Genomic DNA, 20,515 nt, shown 5'->3' with positions numbered 1-20,515 from the left:
ACTCAAATGTCAGGTTATTCATTTCCATTAATTATCACTGACATTCCATTCATAGTTATGTCTTTGACTAGCTAGCTGTCTTTTTTCAAACTTGGTACTAAATTTTCAAAATATTTAAATTTAAATTTTCCTTAATTTAGTTTATCTGTTGTGTATATTTCTAGTGCTTTTCAACAGTAGTCCAAAGAACAAAGTGAAATGCTCATTACTTTATCAGATGAGTTATATCATATGAATAATATGATTATTATTATTATGATTAGTAATAAGTTTATCATATGAGTAATACAGAGTGCACAGAAGAATATGTGATATATAGTGGAATACATGTGTGAGTGAATATCATTATTATTATCATCACTACATTTTTTTATCACAGGCACTTTTTTTTTCAATATTTTATTTTATTTAATGAACATAAATTTCCAAAGTACAGCTTATGGATTACAATACCACCCCCCCCCCATTACTTCCCTCCCTCCAACACTCCCCTCTCCCACTCCCTCTCCCCTTCCATTCACATCAAGATTAATTTTCAATTATCTTTATATACAGAAGATCAATTTAGCATATATTAAGTAAAAATTTCCAGTTTGCACCCACACAGAAACACAAAGTGTAAAATACTGTTTGAGTACTAGTTATAGAATTAATTAAACACCTAAGAGTAATTGTGTATTTTTTTTATTTTCCCTCCCACTCACCCACCTCCCATCTCTCGCTCCCTCTCCCATTCCATTCACATCATGATTCATTTTCAATTATCTTTATATACAGAAGATCGATTTAGTATGTATTAAGTAAAGATTTCATAAGTTTGCACCCACACAGAAACACAAAGTGAAAAATACTGTTTCAGTACTAGTTATAGCATTACTTCACTTTGGACAACACACTAAGGACAGATCCCACATGAGAAGTAAGTACATAGTGACTCCTGTTGTTGATTTAACAATTTGACACTCTTGTTTATGGCATCAGTAATCTCCCTAGGCTCTAGTCATGAGTTTCCAAGGCTATGGAAGCCTTTTGAGTTCGCTGACTTGGATCTTATTCCGACAGGGTCATAGTCAAAGTGGAAGTTCTCTCCTCCCTTCAGAGAAAGGTACCTCCTTCTTTGATGGCCCCGTTCTTTCCACTGGGATCTCACTCGCAGAGATCTTCCATTTTGGTCTTTTTTTTTTTTTTTTTTTTTCTTCCCCAGGGTGTCTTGTCTTTCCACGCACAGGCACTTTTTAATCACCTGTCTCCCTCAAATATATAAGGGATTAGCTGGCAGGAATTGTACAGGCAGATGTTAACAGCATTTACCAACCTGTCATAGTAAGGGATAAGGGAGCAGAAGACATATTGAGAAATAGAACTTAAAATTTTTCAATTTAAATACTTAGTTCAGGAAGGATTTGTCTCTCTCTCTGTCTCTAGTGCATCCTATTTTCCATTATACTAAACATGGCTATTCAGTAAAATGAAGTTGAGACATTGAAAAGCATTTGGGTATATATTTTTAAATGAAATTCTACAAGTGCCTTAGAACTTCAGGGAAATGTCTTTTTTTTTTTAATTTTTATTTATTTTTGACAGGCAGAGTGGACAGTGAGAGAGAGACACACAGAGAGAAAGGTCTTCCTTTTGCTGTTGGTTCACCCTCCAATGGCTGCCATGGCTGGCGCGCTGCGGCCGGCGCATCACGCTGATCCGAAGCCAGAAGCCAGGTGCTTCTCCTGGTCTCCCATGGGGTGCAGGGCCCAAGCACTTGGGCCATCCTCCACTGCACTCCTGGGCCATAGCAGAGAGCTGGCCTGGAAGAGGGGCAACCGGGACAGAATCCGGCGCCCTAACCGGGACTAGAACCTGGTGTGCCGGCGCCACAAGGCGGAGGATTAGCTTATTGAGCCACGGCGCCAGCCCAGGGAAATGTCTTAATAGGTAACTTTTGATGCTGTTGCCGTAGCTCTAATGTTGTAGAATTAATATGCTAATAGAGACCACACTTTGGAGAAGATATATTGGGGAAAAAATTTTTAAGAATGTAATTTTTGATAAGACCAAATATTAACTTATTACTTTTTAAAAAATTTGTTTGAGAGGCAGAGTGATAGAGAGACAGAGAGATCTTGCAACTGCTGGTTCATTGCTCATATGGCCATAACAACCTTTCCTGAAACATCTGGATCTCCCACATCAATGGCAAGGATTTAAGTGCTTGAGCCATAGTTTGCTGCTTCCAGGGTGCATTAGCAGGAACCCAGATTGGAAGTGGAGTAGCCGAGTTGTAAACCAGCACTCTGATACGGGAGGTAGACATCCTAAGTGGTGGCCTAAATGACTGCACCATGACACCCACCCACTATAATATTTTATTTTAACATTTAGTAATTAGAAGTTGGAGAATAACAGGTTGAGTCAAAAGTTGACTGTACATGACTTAAAATTAGTGAATTTTTGAAAATATTCGGCATAACTGTAAAGCATTCTTTTTTCTTTGGCTTAGATTAAGTATTTTAAATCATTCATAGCATTTTAAACTTATTTTGAATGAAATCTGGTAAATTACTAGATTGTCTTTTTGTTTGTTCTTTTAGTGAAATAGAAAAATCTGGTACTATCCCTGTAGCCAAACCAAGTGAAACCGAACAATCTGAAACTGATTGTGATGTTGGTGAGGCCCTTGAAGCAAATGCTCCTGTTGAACAACCTTCCTTTGTCAATCCATCAGAAAGGTGGGTATGAGCAATTTTTTGTCCTTGGTGTTTTTTTTTTTTTTTTTTTTTCAGATGGAAGACATTTATTTCTGTGTAGTAACTTAAAAACTATGTATTATGTAAAAGGCAAAAATGTATGTATTTGATGTAAATGTGCAAATACTACTAATAAAGATTGTATGGAAAAGTCTTTATAAAGATTATTTATTTGCATATTTTTAAGATTTATTTATTTGAAATTCAGAATTAGAGAGTGGAAGAGAGGGAGAGATGGAAAGAGAGATCTTTCATCTGGTGGCTTACTCCGTAGATGGCCACAATGGCCAGTACTGCACCAGGCTGAAGCCAGGAGCCAGGAGCTTCATTGGGGTCTTCCACATAGGTAGCAAGGACCCAAACACTTAGGCCGTCTTCTGCTGCTCTCCCAGGCCATTAGCAGGGAGCTGGATAGGACATGGAGCAGCAAGGACACTAACGGACACATATGGGATGCCAGCGGAACGGAGGTGACTTTACCCACTTTGCCACAGTGCTGGCCTCAAGATTATTTCTCTATCCATTATGTCTTCAGTAACAGAAAGTCAACAATTTTGACAATCAGTTCTTCCAGGCAGTTGAAGGACTGAGAAGTGTACATTTTGTTTTGTACATATCGTTTAGTGCTTGATTGTAAGAAGCTTCATTGTCCATTCATTCCTGGAACATTGTGCATGCTTTACAACTTGTAGTGGCGATTGTCTTCTGTCAGGTGTTGTGATGACCCTGGAGTATTTCACAATGTTATAACCTTTAGTTTAAAATGACTAATCTCCACAGTAACCACACAGTTGAAATGTATGCTCTAATTTAGTAATTTTTAAAGTTTATCTGTAGAACTTCACCTTAGGATTCTGTTTTTTCAAACATTTCTTTTTTTTTTTTTTTTTATTTGACAGGTAGAGTTATAGACAGTGAGAGAGAGAGAGAGACAGGGAGAAAGGTCTTCCTTCCATTGGTTCACTCCCCAAATGGCCACTACAGCCGGTGCTGCACCGATCCGAAGCCAGGAGCTGCGTGCTTCCTCCCAGTCTCCCATGCCGGTGCAGGGGCCAAAGCACTTGGGCCATTCTCCACTGCCTTCCTGGGCCACGGCAGAGAGCTGGACTGGAAGAGGAGCAGCCAGGACTAGAACCCGGCCCCCATATGGGATGCTGTTGCGCAGGCTGAGGATTAACCAAATGAGCCACGGCGCTGGCCCCTGAAACATTTGTAATACCATTTACAATAATGCATTTTCTATAGGAATACAGAATGCAGACACCAATATGTATTGATATTTTTGAAAGTGTGCACTCAGTTTTCTATTTTTTTTTTTAATGCTGGTTACTGTAGTGAGTTTTGTGCATTTGATTTAGTTTATTTCTGTTTGAGAAATGCCTGGAATGTCTTCAGACAATGTATATACAATTACTGACCAAAGTTTCCAGCAAAGAAGTTAACAGTTTTAAAACACCTATTTACATCCTGGGGTCCTTCAAAGATCAAGTGAAAAGGCAGGTACGCTACTGAATACAGTAGCTGGATCATAACATGCATTCCATGCAAGGCAGTTCCCTCACTTGCAACCAAACCACTTTAATTTACAACTTCAGTGTGTATTATGAAGTCTGTAATTTCTTGAAACTCACCTGGCTCCTGTGAAGAGTTGAGGCTGCATTTCCAGTCTTCATCATCAACATGGTTGCATTGAAGATTTCGCCCTGGATCACCTGGGATCTGGTCAGCTGGGGAAACTGTCTGTACTGGGGCTTGGTATGCACACCAGTGCCAGCATGACAGACTCTGCTGCTTCTGGCTGCCAGTGTGCTGCTGCTTCTGAAAAGAGGGCCTCCAATGTGAACCTGTCTTTGGTATTTTTCTGTAAGAACAGTAGTGCTGTGTTTGAATAAACTTTGGTACATTCTTAATTACATTTTATGATCGAAAGAAAGCTGATCTTTTAGTATTCCTTTCTGTTTACTTTTCACAGGATTTTAACAGTTTAGATTGCATAATATTATGCAGCTAAAATTGAATTTAATATGTCTTTTGGTTTCTAATAGCCTTGTTGGCCAACATATAGAAAATGTTTCATCTTCACATAGCAAAGAAAAGATAACAAAGTCTGAATTCGAATCAGAAGTTTCAGTAAGTGAGCAGGATGATGGCAATCCAAAATCTGCCTTGAATGCTTCAGAGATTTTAAAAAATGAGGTAGGTATATAAATCTTTCACTGTCTCCTACTTTTTGTATAAAGCATTTTTGTTATTAGCTATTCTATTTGCTAGGTGCATATTTGCCATAAAATCAGTAGTTTAATAACATGACGTTTTTAATGGACATAGACTATGCTTATTTCATGTTATTCTTTCCAATATAGTATTTATACATAAGTTTCTCACAGTACACTGTTTGGTTATATACAATTAAATGATTTTCCACCACCATCAACTATTTGATTGCACATACATATAATCATTATTTAATCCCTTCCTTCCTTACTTTCAAGATTTCATTATTTCAAAGACAGAGTTACAGAGATTTTCATCTGCTTGTTCATTCCCCAAATGGCCATAACAGCTGGGGCAGAGCCTGAAACTCCATTCAGGTCTCATACATGGGTGGCGGGGGCCCAAGCCCTTGGGCCATCTTTCACTGCTTTCCCAGGTGCATTAGCTAGAAACAGAACTGGAAGTGGAGCAGCTAGAACTGCCATGACTTGAGTAGTGTCTTCTACTCCTTTCCCAGGCCACAGCAGAGAGCTGGATTGGAAGTGGGGCAGCCGAGACTTGAACTGGCACCCATATGGGGTGCTGGCACTGCAGGTTATAGCTTTACCTGCTGTGCCACAGCACTGGCCCCTTTGCTACCTTTCTTTTCTTTCTGAGTACTACTTTGATTCCATGCCAGTATAAAATTTCCTGAGTTTTTTTTTTTTTTTTTTTTTTTAAAGACCCTGTCCCATCATTGATCAATAATTGGGTCTTTTTTTTTTTTTTTTTTTTGACAGGCAGAGTGGACAGTGAGAGAGAGAGACAGAGAGAAAGGTCTTCCTTTTTGCTGTTGGTTCACCAATGGCCGCTGTGGCTGGCGCGCTGGGGCCGGCGCGTTGCGCTGATCCGATGGCAAGAGCCAGGTACTTCTCCTGGTCTCCCATGGGGTGCAGGGCCCAAGTTCTTGGGCCATCCTCCGCTGCACTCCAGGGCCATAGCAGAGAACTGGCCTGGAAGAGGGGCAACCGGGACAGAATCTGGCGCCCCGACCGGGACTAGAACCCGGTGTGCCGGCGCCGCTAGGTGGAGGATTAGCCTATTGAGCTGTGGCACCGGCCAAATTTCCTGAGGTATTAACATAGCAGTTTAAGCTCCCTTCAGGTAAGAAATAACTAAGGGAGATGAAAGCCACTTTATGAACTAAACAAAAGGAAACAAGTAAGATTAAACAGTAATTCAAAGTGACAAGTCCCAAATCACATATATTCCTTTTTAATTCGGAATCTTCTGTTTTCCTTTCTCTCACAAATTTTCAGTGATATGTGCTTACAACAACTTAAACTTCATTCTGAAAACTCAGTTACTAAACCAGCTGTTTTTATGATAGTTCTTACAAGTGTAGGAGCACAGCATGTATTAGATAGCATTCTAAGGGAACTACTTTTATTTTTCCCAATGAAATAAAATCAAACATATGTTAAATTTCAATTTTCAAGTATCACATCCATAGATAAAACCATTACATATGTCTCTTTTGGATCTGTTTAAGTCTAGTTCAAGCATGGCAGCTAGCTATATCCTAAATTTGTTTGCCTTAACTATTAGCTGACTGAAACTGTTAGTTCTTCCATTATCTAAGAGACTCGGACTGTTGCTTAGTCCTGCAAATTGGCGAAGGAGTGGAATTTTAATTATAATTGTATTTGTATTATTTACCTCATAAATTAAGATCCCAGAAATAGAGATGATGAGTACATTTCAAGGGACAGGTGTTAAGGCACAGCTGGTTAAGCTGCCTCTTGGGATGCCTGCATCCCACATCAAAGTGCCTAGCATCAAGTTTCACTCTGCTTCCCATCCAATTTGTAGATAATGAGCCTGGGAGGCAGCAGGTGATGGCCCAAGTGTTTGGGTTCCTTCCACCCGTGTGGAAGACCTGCATGTAGTTTCTCGCTCTGGTTTTGCCCTGACCAAACCCTGGCTGTTGTGGGCATTTGGGAGTGGACCAGTGAGTAGAGCTGTCTCTCTGACTCTGCTTTTGAAATTTGGGGAGTGAACCAGTTAATGAAAGATCTCACTTTTTCTGTCATTCTTGCTTTTCAAATAAATAAATCCTTTTTTAGAAAATGATCTCTACCAGCTATCAATTCCCAACTTGACTCTCACTGGGATTAAACATGACAATAGGTCTGATCTGATTTCATCATCATTTAAAAAATCATCTATTATTTTTCACTTTATGTTTCTGTGTGGGAGCAAACTGTTGAAATCTTTACTTAATGTATGCTAAACTGATCTTCTGTATATAAAGAGAATCAAAAATGAATCTTGATGTGAATGGAAGGGGAGAGGGAGTGGGAGAGGGGAGGGTTGCGGGTGGGAGGGACATTATGGGGGGGAAGCCATTGTAATCCATAAGCCGTACTTTGGAAATTTATATTCATTAAATAAAAGTTTAAAAAAAAAAAAAAGAAAGAAGGGAGGGAGGGAGGGAGGAAAGGAAGGAAAGAAAAGAGGAAAGAAGGAAGGGAGGGAGGGAGAAAGGAAGGAAAAGTGGGGTTAAGAGGGGGGAATAAGAGAACCTAAAGACCATATAGTTGTTAAAATTGTAAAACACATACATATACTCATGAATATACCATGAATGGCTCATGTTCGTCAAGTGTTAAAATGAAAATTGTATGCATATTAATGCATTATAGTTATATAGCCCTTTATAGCTTATGTATGTTTATGTTTATTTTTTAATGACATCTATTTGAGAAGCAGTTACAGACAGAGAGGAGAAACAGAGAGAGAGAGATATTCCATCCACTGTTTAACTTCCCAAATGGCCACAACGACTAGGGCTGTGCCAATTCGAAGCCAGGAGCCAGGAACTTTTTCCAGGTCTCCCACATTTGTGGAAGGACGTAGGGACTTGACCCATTTTCTGTTGCTTTACCAGGAGCCTTAGCAGAAGGCTGTATCAGAAGTGGAGAAGCTAGGACTCAAACTGGCGCCCATACAGGATGCAGGTCACAGCTTAACCTGCTGCACCACAGTACCGACTCCAGGTGTTTATGTTTACAGCATCATTTAATTGTTAGAGTCTCCACAAAGGACCACATTATTTCCAATTAGATATAAATTTTAAAGCACTCATTCAGAGACACCTAACAACTAAATGAGAGTTGGATTCTGAACACAGTTTCTAACCCCAAATTCCAGGTTTTTTTTTTCCTATGAAAGCAGCAATATATAACAAAATAAATGAGAGGAAACTTAAAAAAAAAAAAAAAAAAGAAAATGATCTCTACCAGCTACCAGTTTTACCAGCTACCAGTTTGTTTTTGTTTTTTTGTTTTTTTTTTTTTTAAAAAGGAACATGTTTTTTAAAAAAGGATGTTGTAACATCCAGTAGTTTGTGTAATATCCAGTTCAGGACACCTCTGCCCAGTTAAGTTCATGTGTGTAGGAGAATTTGTTTCTGATGTAGTTTAATTTTTGTGCTGTCTCTGTTATCTCAAGGATTTGCAAACAGAGTTTGCTAGGCTAACAGACAATGCATTACAGAGTTTTTTTTGTTTTTTTTTTTTGTTTTTTGTTTTTTGTTTTTTTTTTTGACAGGCAGAGTGGACAGTGAGAGAGAGAGAGACAGAGAGAAAGGTCTTCCTTTGCTGATGGTTCACCCTCCAGTGGCCGCCGCGGCCTGCGCGCTGCGGCTGGCGCACTGCGCTGATCCGATGGCAGGAGCCAGGTGCTTTTCCTGGTCTCCCATGGGGTGCAGGGCCCAACGATTTGGGCCAATCTCCACTGCACTCCCGGGCCACAGTAGAGAGCTGGCCTGGAAGAGGGGCAACTGGGAAAGAATCTGGCACCCCGACCGGGACTAGAACCATGTGTGCCGGCGCTGCAAGGCGGAGGATTAGCCTAGTGAGCCGTGGCGCTGGCCCGCATTACTGAGTTATTGTAGATGGTGCAGTACAAAATGATTTTATTGTGTTTTTTAGCTCTCTTGTTTTTTTATGAAACTAAATAGCAGTTATCTCCTCTCCTCCCAGAATGTGTGTATGTTCTTTTGTTGCAGTTTTTATATTTGGACTTTATTCTTACCTCAGCAAGGTCCATTTTTATAACTGTATGTTTCTTGTTTGTTTTCTCTGTATATTCAAATTAGATTTTTGTTACTTGATTTTAAAAATTGTTAGTGGTTGATGTTACCTCCTGAATCTTTATTTCCTGCCACTTTACCAAAATAGCCACATATTTCATTTAGTAAGTATCTTGTTCTGCAGAACACTCCTATATAAAACTTTGTGGGCACTAAATTGCAAAGTCTTCCTAAAGGGAGGTTTGGGAAAGTTTTAAGTTAAGAAGAAATTGTCCAGGTGATGTTTGGCCTAGAAGAGGCCGTTTGGTACACACACATTTCATATCAGAGTGTCTGGATATGAGTTGTGGCTCTGGCCCCCATTTCTAGCTTTATGCTCATGTGTACCCTGTGAAGTGACAAGTGATGGCTCAGTAGTTGACCTCTTGCCCCTTTCCTGAGTCACTTGGAATGAGTTCCTAGCTCCCAACTTTAACCTCACTTAGCCCCAGCTGTTGTGGGAGTTGAGAGTAAACTAGTGGATGGCAGATTTCTAAATTTCTCTCAAATATTTTTTTAAAAAATTATGGTTACAGAGGTTATAGGTATTTTGTATTAATTCTCAAAATAGGTGATAATAGACCAAAAGATACTACATGATACTGTTGCGTTATTTATCAGTTAGTTCTCTAGACATTGTACATTTCCTAGTACACTGTTAATAAATATATTAGACATCATTTTAGGAAATTAGCATTGGTAAAATATTTGGAATGAACATCTGTGTATACACTTCAATTTAAGGAACGAAAATTATAGATTGTGTCCCTTTAATGATTGTAAAAATTTAATTTTAAAACTTTCCAGAGAACTATAAACCATAAATACTATAATTTTGTATATTTTAGAACACTATAAGTGACATTATTCTTGACTTCAGTAGCATTTTAATCAGCATTGTTTTTGAGATTTGTCCTTTCATTATTTTCATTTTGTGTTATACGTTATCTGTTCTTCTGTTTATAGATATTTATAGGTTGCTTCTAATTTTTTGATATTAAAAATAATGCTGCAACGAGCATCCTTTTTCACAGTTTCTTAGACTATGTGTGATATCATTGACATTTTTACATGCCAGTAATTAGTGGGTATGCACATTTTATTGTTGCTAAATTTAGACTCCTTTTAGCAGTCTGATTTCCCATGATTCATTAGCCTTGCCACACTTGACAACAGACTGTCACAATTTAACCTCCATCAGATTGGTGTAATTTACGTGATATCTCTGATTTTTATTTGTATTCCAGTATTACTGAGATTGTATTACTTTTTTTTTTTACTGAATTTTATTTTTTTCCCCTTTCCCTGTCTTTCATTGATATGTAGGCATTCTTTATAGTTGGTAATTGGTAATAATCCTTTGTTGGCTGAATGTGTTGTAAATTGATATATAATATAACTGTTAATAATATAAAAGTCTCACTCTGATTTGCTTCGTGTGGTTTATTAAAATTTAATCTATGCAATTATATTACCATTTTTTATGAATTATATATTTTGAAACTTGTTTTAAATCTTATTAGCCTGAGTCAGAAAGATGTTTCTTCTTCAAAAATGTAAAGTTTTGGATTTTATTTTTGATTTTTACATTTAGTTATTATAATCTACCTCAAAAATTTGTGTACATTATATTTCTTGTTAAGGATTTGTGGAAACAATGTTTGTGTAGCACAGCTAAAAATTAGCTGACTTTAATGGATATTTTAACTTAGATTGTAAGGTAATTGCCCTACAAATATACTACTTGTTTTTTTTAGGATATAATATAGTTTTGGTTCTTAATATACAAACCATGCTCATACCACTAATGTGCAAGAATACATCTTTGTTTTTAACTTTCATTTAATAAGTATAAATATCCAAAGTACAACTTTTGGATTATAGCAGCTTTCCCCCCCATAACCTCCATCCCACCCGCAACCATCCCATCTCCCAATCTTTCTCCCATCCCATTCTTCATCAAGATTCATTTTCAATTATCTTTATATACAGAAGATCAACTTAGTATATACTAAGTAAAGATTTCAACAGTTTGCACGCACACAGATACACAAAGTATAAAGTACTATTTGAGTAGTAGTTTTACCATTAATTCGTGTAGTACAACACATTAAGGACAGAGATCCTACATGGGGAGTAGGTGCACAGTGACTCCTGGGGTGATTTAACAATTGACGCTCTTATTTATGTCAGTAATCACCTGAGGCTCTTGTAATGAGCTGCCAAGACTATGGATGCCTCTTGAGTTCACAAACTCCAATCCTATTTAGACAAAGCCATAGTTAAAGTGGAAGTTCTCGCTTCCCTTCAGAGAAAGGTACCTCCTTCTTTGATGGTCCGCTCTTTCCACTGGGATCTAACTCACAGAGATCTTTCATTTAGGTTGTTGTTTTTTTTTTTTTTTTTTTTTTTTTTTTTTTTTTTTTTTGCCACAGTGTCTTGGCTTTCCATGCCTGAGAAACTCTCGTGGGCTTTTTGACCGGATCTGAATGCCTTAAGGGCTAATTCTGAGGCCACAGTACTGTTTAGGGCATCTGCCCATTCTATGAGTCTGCTGTGTATCCTGCTTCCCATGTTGGATTGTTCTCTCCTTTTTAATTCTATCAGTTATTATTAGCAGACACTAGTCTTGTTTATGTAATCCCTTTGACATTTAACCCTATAATTATGATCAAGTATGAACTGAAACTGATCACTTTGACTAGTGGGATGGCATTGGTACATGCCACCTTAATGGGATTGAATTGGAATCCCCTGGCATGTTTCTAGCTCTACCATTAGGGGTAAGTCCGAGTGAACATGTGCCAAACTGTACATTCCTCCCTCTCTTATTCCCACTCTTACATTTAATGGGGATCACTTTTCAGTTAAATTTAAGCACCTAAGAATAATTGTGTATTAATCAAAGAGTTCAACCAATAGTATTAAATAGAACAAAAAATATTAAAAGGAATAAAATAGTAAGTTATTCCTCGACAGGACAAGGGCTGATCAAGTCACTGTTTCTCCTAGGTTTCACTTCTACAGGTTTCCTTTTAGGTGCTCAGTTAGTTGTCACAGATCAGGGAGAACATATGATATTTGTCCCTTTGGGACTGGCTTATTTCACTCAGCATTATGTTTTCCAAATTCCTACAATTTATTGCAAATGACCAGGTTTTTTTTTTTTTTTAACTTTTATTTAATGAATATAAATTTCCAAAGTACGATTTATGGATTACAATGGCTTCCCCCACATACCGTCCCTCCCACCCACTACCCTCCCCTTTCCTACTCCCTCTCCCCTTCCATTCACATCAAGATTCATTTTCGATTATCTTAATATACAGAAGATCAGCTTAGTATACCTTAAGTAAGTATTTCAACAGTTTGCTCCCACACAGAAACATAAAGTGAAAAATAATAGATGATTTTTTTTAAATGATGATGAAATCAGATCAGACCTATTGTCATGTTTAATCCCAGTGAGAGTCAAGTTGGGAATTGATAATTTCTTTCTTTTTTTTTTTTTTTTTTACAGAAGATCAGTTTAGTGTACATTAAGTAAAGATTTCAATCGTTTGCACCCCCATAGAAACACAAAGTGAAATATACTGTTTGAGTACTCGTTATAGCGTTAAGCCTCAGTGTACAGCACGTTAAGGACAGAGATCCTACATGAGGAGTAAGTGCACAGTGACTCCTGTTGTTGACTTTACCAATTGACACTCCTGTCTATGGCATCAGTAATCTCCCTATGCACCAGTTATGAGTTTCCAAGGCTATGGAAGCCCCTTGAGTTCTCCGACTCTTATCTTGTTTAGACACGGTCATAGTCAAAGTGGAGGTTCTCTCCTCCCTTCAGAGAAAGGCACCTCCCTCTTTGAAGACCTGTTCTTTCCACTGGGATCTCACTCACAGAGATCTTTTTGCCAGAGTGTCTTGGCTTTCCATGCCTGAAATACTCTCATGGGCTTTTCAGCCAGATCCGAATGCCTTTAGGGCTGATTCTGAGGCCAGAGTGCTATTTAGGACATCCGCCATTCTATGTCTGCTGAGTATCTCACTTCCCATGTTGGATCACTCTCCCCTTTATTTATTCTATCGGTTGGTGTTAGCAGATACTAGACTTGTTTATGTGCTCCCTTTGACTCTTAGTCCTTTCATTGTGATCAATTGCGAACTGAAATTGATCACTTGGACTAGTGAGATGGCATTGGTACATGCCACCTTGATGGGATTAAATTGGAATCCCCTGGTATGTTTCCAACTCTACCAATTGGGGCAAGTCAGCCCGAGCATGCCCCAAATTATACATCTCTTCCCTCTCTTATTCCTACTCTTATGTTTAACAGGGATCACATTTCAGTTAATTTTTAACACTTAAGAATAACTGTGTATTAATTACAGAATTAAACCAGTCATATTAAGTAGAGCAGACAAAAAAACTACTAAGAGGGATAATGTATTAAGTTGTTCATTAACAGTCAGGGCTATGCTGATCAAGTCACCGTTTCCCATAGTGTCCATTTCACTTCAGGATGTTTCCTTTTTGGTGTTCAGTCAGTTGTCACCGATCAGGGAGAACATATGGTATTTGTCTCTTTGGGACTGGCTTATTTCACTCAGCATGATGTGTTCCAGATTCCTCCATTTTGTTGCAAATGACTGGATTTCGTTGTTTCTTACTGCGGTATAGTATTCTAAAGAGTACATATCCCATAATTTCTTTATCCAGTCTACCGTTGATGGGCATTTAGGTTGGTTCCAGGTCTTAGCTATTGTGAATTGAGCTGCAATGAACATTAGGCTGCAGACCGCTTTTTTGTTTGCCAATTTAAATTCCTTTGGGTAAATTCCAAGGAGTGGGATGGCTGGGTTGAACGGTAGGGTTATCTTCAGGTTTCTGAGGAATCTCCAGACTGACTTCCATAGTGGCTTGACCAATTTGCATTCCCACCAACAGTGTGTTAGTGTCCCTTTTTCCCCACATCCTCGCCAGCATCTGTTGTTGGTAGATTTCTGAATGTGAGCCATTCTAACCGGGGTGAGGTGAAACCTCATTGTGGTTTTGATTTGCATTTCCCTGATTGCTGGTGACCTTGAACATTTTTTCATGTGCCTGTTGGCCATTTGGATTTCCTCTTTTGAAAAATGTCTATTGAGGTCCTTGGCCCATCTCTTAATTGGGTTGTTTGTTTTGTTTTTGTGGAGTTTCTTGATCTCTTTGTAGATTCTGGTTATTAACCCTTTATCTGTTGCAGAGTTTGCAAATATTTTTTCCCATTCTGTCGGTTGTCTCTTCACTCTCCTGACTGTTTCTTTTGCAGTACAGAAACTTCTCAATTTGATGCAATCCCAATAGTTAATTTTGGCTTTGACTGCCTGTGCCTCCTGGGTCTTTTCCAGAAACTCTTTGCCTGTGCCAATATCTTGAAGGGTTACTCCAATGTTCTCTAGTAACTTCATGGTGTCCCGTAGATTTAGTCTTTAATCCATGGTGAGTGGATTTTTGTGTAAGGCTTAAGGTAGGGGTCTTGCTTCATGCTTCTGCACATGGAAATCCAGTTTTCCCAGCGCCATTTATTGAATAGACTGTCCTTGCTCCAGGAATTGGTTTTAGATCCTTGGTCAAATATAAGTTAGCTGTAGATGTTTGGGTTGATTTCTGGTGTTTCAATTCTGTTCCATTGGTCTATCCATCTGTTTCTGTACCAGTACCATGCTGTTTTGATTACAACTGCCCTGTAGCATGTCCTGAAATCTGGTATTGTGATGCCTCCGGCTTTGTTTTTATTGTACAAGATTGCTTTAGCTATTTGAGGTCTCTTGTGCCTCCATAAATTTCAGCACCATTTTTTCCAGATCTGAGAAGAATGTCTTCGGTATCTTGATTGGTGTTGCATTGAATTTATAAATTCACTTTCCTGACAGTTTCTTCTTCTTCTTCTTCTTTTTTTTTTTTTTTTTTACAGGCAGAGTGAAAAGTGAGAGAGAGAAACAGAGAGAAAGGTCTTCCTTTTGCCGTTGGTTCACCCTCCAATGGCCGCCTTGGCCGGCGCGATGCGGCCGGCGCACTGCGCTGATCCGATGGCAGGAGCCAGGTACTTATCCTGGTCTCCCATGGGGTACAGGGGCCCAAGCACTTGGGCCATCCTCCACTGTACTCCCGCGCCACAGCAGAGAGCTGGCCTGGAAGAGGGGCAACCAGGACAGAATCCTGTGCCTCGACCGGGACTAGAACCCGGTGTGCCGGCGTCGCAAGGCGGAGGATTAGACTAGTGGGCTGCGGTGCCGGCCCCTGACTTTTTCTTAAGCAGTCCGGAAACTTCTCAATTTGATGTAATCCCAATTGTTAATTTTGGCTTTGCCTGTCTGTGCCTCTGGGGTCTTTTCCAAGAAATCTTTGCCCGTGCCTATATCTTGCAGTGTTTCTCCAATGTTCTCTAATAATTTGATGGTGTCGGGTCATAGATTTAGATCTTTTATCCATGTTGAGTGGATTTTTGTGTAAGGTAGGGGTCTTGCTTCATGCTTCTGCATGTGGAGATCCAGTTTTCCCAGCACCATTTGTTGAATAGTCTGTCCTTGCTCCAGGAATTGGTTTTAGATCCTTGATTAAATATAAGTTGGCTTTAGATATTTTTGATTAATTTCTGTTGTTTCTATTCTGTTCCATTGGTCTATCCATCTGTTTCTGTACCAGTACCATGCTGTTTTGATTATAACTGCCCTGTAGTATGTTTTGGAATCTGGTATGGTGATGCCTCCAGCTTTGTTTTTGTTGTACAAAATTGTTTTAGCTGTTCGAGGTCTCCTGTGCCTCCATATGAATTTCAGCATCATTTTTTCCAGATCAGAGAAAAATGTCTTTGGTATTTTGATTGGTATTGCATTGAATCTATACATTGCCTTTGGGAGAATTGGCATTTTGATGATATTGATTCTTCCAATCCATGAGCATGGAAGATTTTTCCATTTTTTGGTATTCTCTTCTATTTCTTTCTTAAGATTTTGTAATTCTCATTGTAGAGATCTTTGATGTCCTTGGTTAAGTTTATTCCAAGGAATTTGATTATTTTTCTAGCTATTTTGAATAGGATTGATCTTAAAAGTGCAAGAATACATCTTATGATTAAATGTTTCCATTATTTAAAGATAAATTCAGTTTTAAAGTAAACCAAATGTTTTGTTTTTACTTTTTTCGTTTTTAAAATATTATTCTAAAAGCGGACCTTTATTACATTTGACAAACATTTGTATTTACTTTTTTTAAAAAAAGATTTATTTATTTATTTGAGAGGCATACTTAAAGACAGTGAGAGGGAGAGACTAAGAGAAAGGTGCTTCGGTCCAGTGGTTCACTCTCTAAATGGCTGCAACAGCCGGAGCTGCGCCGATCCGAAGCCAGGAGCCAGGAGCTCATTTCCAGGTCTCTCACGTGGGTGCAGGGGCCCACGGACTTGGGCCATCTTATGTTTTCCCAGGCCATAGCAGAAAGCTGGATCGAAAGTGGAGCAGCCGGGACTTGAACTGGCTCCCATTAGGGATGCAGGCACATCAGGCAGAAGATTAACCTACTGTGCCACAGTGCTGACCCCTGTATTTACTTTTACAGTTAATCTGTAATCTTTGAATAATGAAATCTGTTTATTTTTTGCATTTCTTTCAGAGTTCTGATTATACAAAACCAGGAGAAATTGACCCTACATCTGTAGGAAATCCGAAAGATCCAGAAGATATACCTACGTTTGATGAATGGAAAAAGAAAGTTATGGAAGTGGAAAAAGAAAAAAGTAAGAAAGCACTAGGATTGTTTTCTGAAAAATAAAAAAAAATTTTTTTTTTGACAGGCAGAGTGGACAGTGAGAGAGAGAGACAGAGAGAAAGGTCTTCCTTTGCCGTTGGTTCACCCTCCAATGGCCTCTGAGGCCGGCATGCTGCGGCCTGTGCACCGCGCTGATCTGAAGGCAGGAGCCAGGTGCTTCTCCTGGTTTCCCATTTGGGTGCAGGGCCCCAGGACTTGGGCCATCTTCCACTGCACTCCCGGGCCACGGCAGAGAGCTGGCCTGGAAGAGGGGCAACCGGGACAGAATCTGGCGCCCCAACTGGGACTAGAACCCGGTGTGCTGGCACTGCAGGTGGAGGATTAGCCTATTGAGCCGCGGCGCTGGCTTCTGAAATGTTTTTTAACTTAAGTGATGATTTAAATATGGTTTTCTTGTTTTAGGTGATAAAAATAAAAATTTACTTTTGAAAACTTTTTGCTCACTTTTTTTTTTAAGATTTATTTATTTATTTGAAACAGTTACAGAAAGAAAGGGAGAGACAGACACAGATTTCTTCCATCTGTAGGTTCACTCCTTAGATGGCCACAATGGTGGGCTGGGCCAGGCCGAAGTCCTGAGCTTCTTGCAGGTCTCCCATGTGGGTGGCAGGGGCTCAAACAGTTGGACTGTCTTTCGCTGCTTTTTCCAGGCCATTACTTCCAAATCAGCTAGTTTGTGTCCTAGAGCAGCCAGGACACAAACTAGCATCCATATGTGATGCTGGTATTGCAGACAGTAGCTTTACCTGCGAAGACACAATGCTAGCCCCACCAATTTGTTCTTGATTACCAAAATGTCATTTATCTCTATATAATTGTAACTTTAATCTTTTAAAAATTTATTTATTTATTTGAAGGCAGAGTTACAGAGAGGCAGAGAGAGAGAGAGAGAGAGAGATGTGTTCCATCCGCTGGTTTACTCTCCAGATGGCTGCAACGGCCGGAGATAACGCTAATCTGAAGCCAGGAGCCAGGAGCTTCTTCTGTGTCTCCCACATGGGTTTAGGGGCTCAAGGACTTTGGCCATCTTATACTGCTTTCCAAGGCCATATTAGAGAGCTGGATCAGAAGTGGAGCAGCTGGGACTCGAACTGGTGCCCATATGGGATTTCGGCACTAGAGGCGGCAGCTTTATCGGCTCCGCCACAGTGCTGGCTCCATAACTTTAATCTTAATTAAAATTGATTTATCAAAGTGAGGATAAAATAAAATGAGAGTAGTGATTTTAATCTTGAGGAAAATGGAGATATGGAAATAATTCATAAAGCTTTAAGTATAAATATAGTTGGAATAAAGTAGTATATTTTCTTTTTGTGTTTGTAGAGTAAGTCTCAGAGTTAAGAATTTTTAATGTTGGGTTACAGACAGAAGACTAACATTTATCCTTATTATAATAAATTATGTATACCATCTGCTTTGATTCTTGTGGATAAGTTTCATTTTACGAAATATATTCCTTAGGCATAAATCAAATATTATGGATTTTCACAGTTAATCAGGTTTTTGGAAGATATTTTAAAGCTATTGAGTAGAAATATTTTAAATTTACTTTGGATTTTTAAATATTAAGCATTAAAACGTGTTTCCTAGAAGGTAGCTTATTCATTTTGAGATTGTTGTGTTGCTGGGGAATATTTTCAATCATAGTCATCATATATACGTTTATAATAAGGTTTGTCTGCAGGTCAGTCAATGCATCCATCTTCTAATGGAGGTCCACATGCCACCAAAAAGGTCCAGAAAAATCGAAATAACTATGCCTCAGTAGAATGTGGTGCCAAAATTTTGGCAGCAAATCCAGAAGCCAAGGTACTTCCATGTACAATTCTTTTATACATATAGAAAAATAATGACTTTATTAAGTATAGATATTGGGCTGCTGGGAACTATATCTTAATGTTAGCCGTTTTCCTAATTCAATAATAAATGCAAGATTATCCTTTCCAAGACATTTTCTTAGCTTTATTATTTTATACATTGTTCACTGTATTATTTGATACATTGCTTTAACTTTTAAAACCAGTGTGAAATTTAAAAAGGAAAGTATTAATAGAGAATTAGTTTTCCCTCACAATAACAGACATTGATTTTTAAATGTGTTGTTAAAAGGCTTATTTAAAGGTGTATGTAGCCTTAACTGGTCAACTTTGCCAGGGTTATGCATTCCTCCAAAATGAATTTCAGATCCTTAAGTGAATTTTAAGATCTGATATTATGGAAATCCTGGAAAACTTTATAGAGTTGAAATAAATGCTTTTTCATTATTTTTCCTAAAATAATGTATTCTGTTTTCTATTAAAACATAGAGTACATCTGCTATTCTTATAGAAAATATGGACCTTTATATGTTGAATCCTTGTAGCACTAAAATTTGGTAAGTGATATAATTTTTAAAAAGTAGTCTATATATGTATATGCTATATTAAGCTCATTTATTAGAGTTAGATTGATTTAATCATAAAATAATTTAAAAGCGTTTATGATTGATTTTTGCTGGTTCTATGTAAAATTGAGGACAAAATGCCTTTCCTGACCTGATTATACATTTATGAAATGGTGTGTTATAGGAAGAGAGGTGTACAAGAATAAATGAGAGAAAGCTTCCTGGAGGAGGTTATCTGTGAGCTGAAATCTTTAAGAATTCAAAGGAAGTAGCAGATAAGGAAGGCAAAATTATTCAGGAACAATGAGAATAAGGCAACAGTACTAAAAGGAATCTGCTTTTTCTGGGTGACTGTCAATGAGAAAACTGAACAAGTTCTTTTAGGTATGAGAAGACTAAGGGTATGATTTAGATTAGTAGTAAAAGATGAGGCTGGAGTGTTTAGGTATAAGCAGGCCATCCAGTACCAAGTATATCCAACTTAATAATGTTTGAACTTTGTCTTGGAAGACCATTCAGGATAGCATTTGTTTTAAGTAAGGGAGTGAAATTATCTCACTGACATTTTAAGAAGACTTGTTCTCAAAGGATAGCCTACAGCACAATGCGTTTGTAAGTAGAATAATTTATAATTGCAAGCTTGTTGTCATAGCTCAGGTGAAAAATGAATGCTGTAACTAAGGCATTGGCAGTTTGGATTCAGAGGAGGGGGATATATATCTGAGAGCATTTTTAGCAGATACAATTGAAAGCTCCTGGTTAGTAATTAGATGGGAAGAAGAGGGAAATATCTAGGCAGTCTGCCAGGATTTTAGCTTCCTTGTTTGGATCTGTGATCGGCCATTAACTAAGAATATAGGAAGAGAAGGGATTTATAGGAAAACATACGTGTTACAATACCGGATTGTTAGATTACTTTGCAAAAGCAATTGTTTAAAAAAGAACTTAATAAAATTACTATTTTTGTTGATTTACTGGAATGAATGAAGAAAGAAAGAAATAGTATATTAGAGAGTCTTCAAAAAGTTTGTGGGAAAGTACTTTTTATATAAAAACTTTGCATGGATTTCAAATCTTTTATACCAAAGTAAAACTGTTTTCGTTTCATTTCCCACATACTCTTTGAAATAATCTTTTAAGCAAATACATACATTTAATTTAAGGAGATAACTCCTTAAATCTTAAAGATAATGCTAATTCTTTTCTGCTCTTGATCTTCCCTACTTTTGGAATATGCACATTTAAAATTGAAAATG

The 20,515-nt window shown here is 38.3% G+C and overlaps 1 protein-coding gene across 9 annotated transcripts in view; it reads left to right on the top strand.

Moving 5' to 3' along the window:
* SUCO (SUN domain containing ossification factor) overlaps window positions 1-20,515 on the top strand; it is a 123,395-nt gene that overhangs the window by 29,452 nt on the left and 73,428 nt on the right. For 5 of the 9 annotated variants that reach the window (XM_089299533.1, XM_070077348.2, XM_051857109.3 and 2 more), the window contains 5 exons: window positions 2,586-2,723; window positions 4,787-4,937; window positions 16,721-16,844; window positions 18,561-18,685; window positions 19,183-19,250. In XM_089299533.1, the coding sequence (XP_089155659.1) occupies window positions 2,586-2,723; window positions 4,787-4,937; window positions 16,721-16,844; window positions 18,561-18,685; window positions 19,183-19,250 (606 nt within the window). Of the gene's footprint in view, window positions 1-2,585; window positions 2,724-4,786; window positions 4,938-16,720; window positions 16,845-18,548; window positions 18,686-19,182; window positions 19,251-20,515 lie in introns of all 9 variants that reach the window. The other 4 variants (XM_070077347.2, XM_051857110.3, XM_051857107.3 and 1 more) reach the window with 1 other exon arrangement.

Source organism: Oryctolagus cuniculus, chromosome 7 (assembly GCF_051225735.1).
Source record: "Oryctolagus cuniculus isolate XC-2025 breed Fujian yellow rabbit chromosome 7, ASM5122573v1, whole genome shotgun sequence".
NCBI classification, from domain to species: domain Eukaryota; kingdom Metazoa; phylum Chordata; class Mammalia; order Lagomorpha; family Leporidae; genus Oryctolagus; species Oryctolagus cuniculus.
This window is presented reverse-complemented; position numbering and strand designations above follow the sequence as displayed.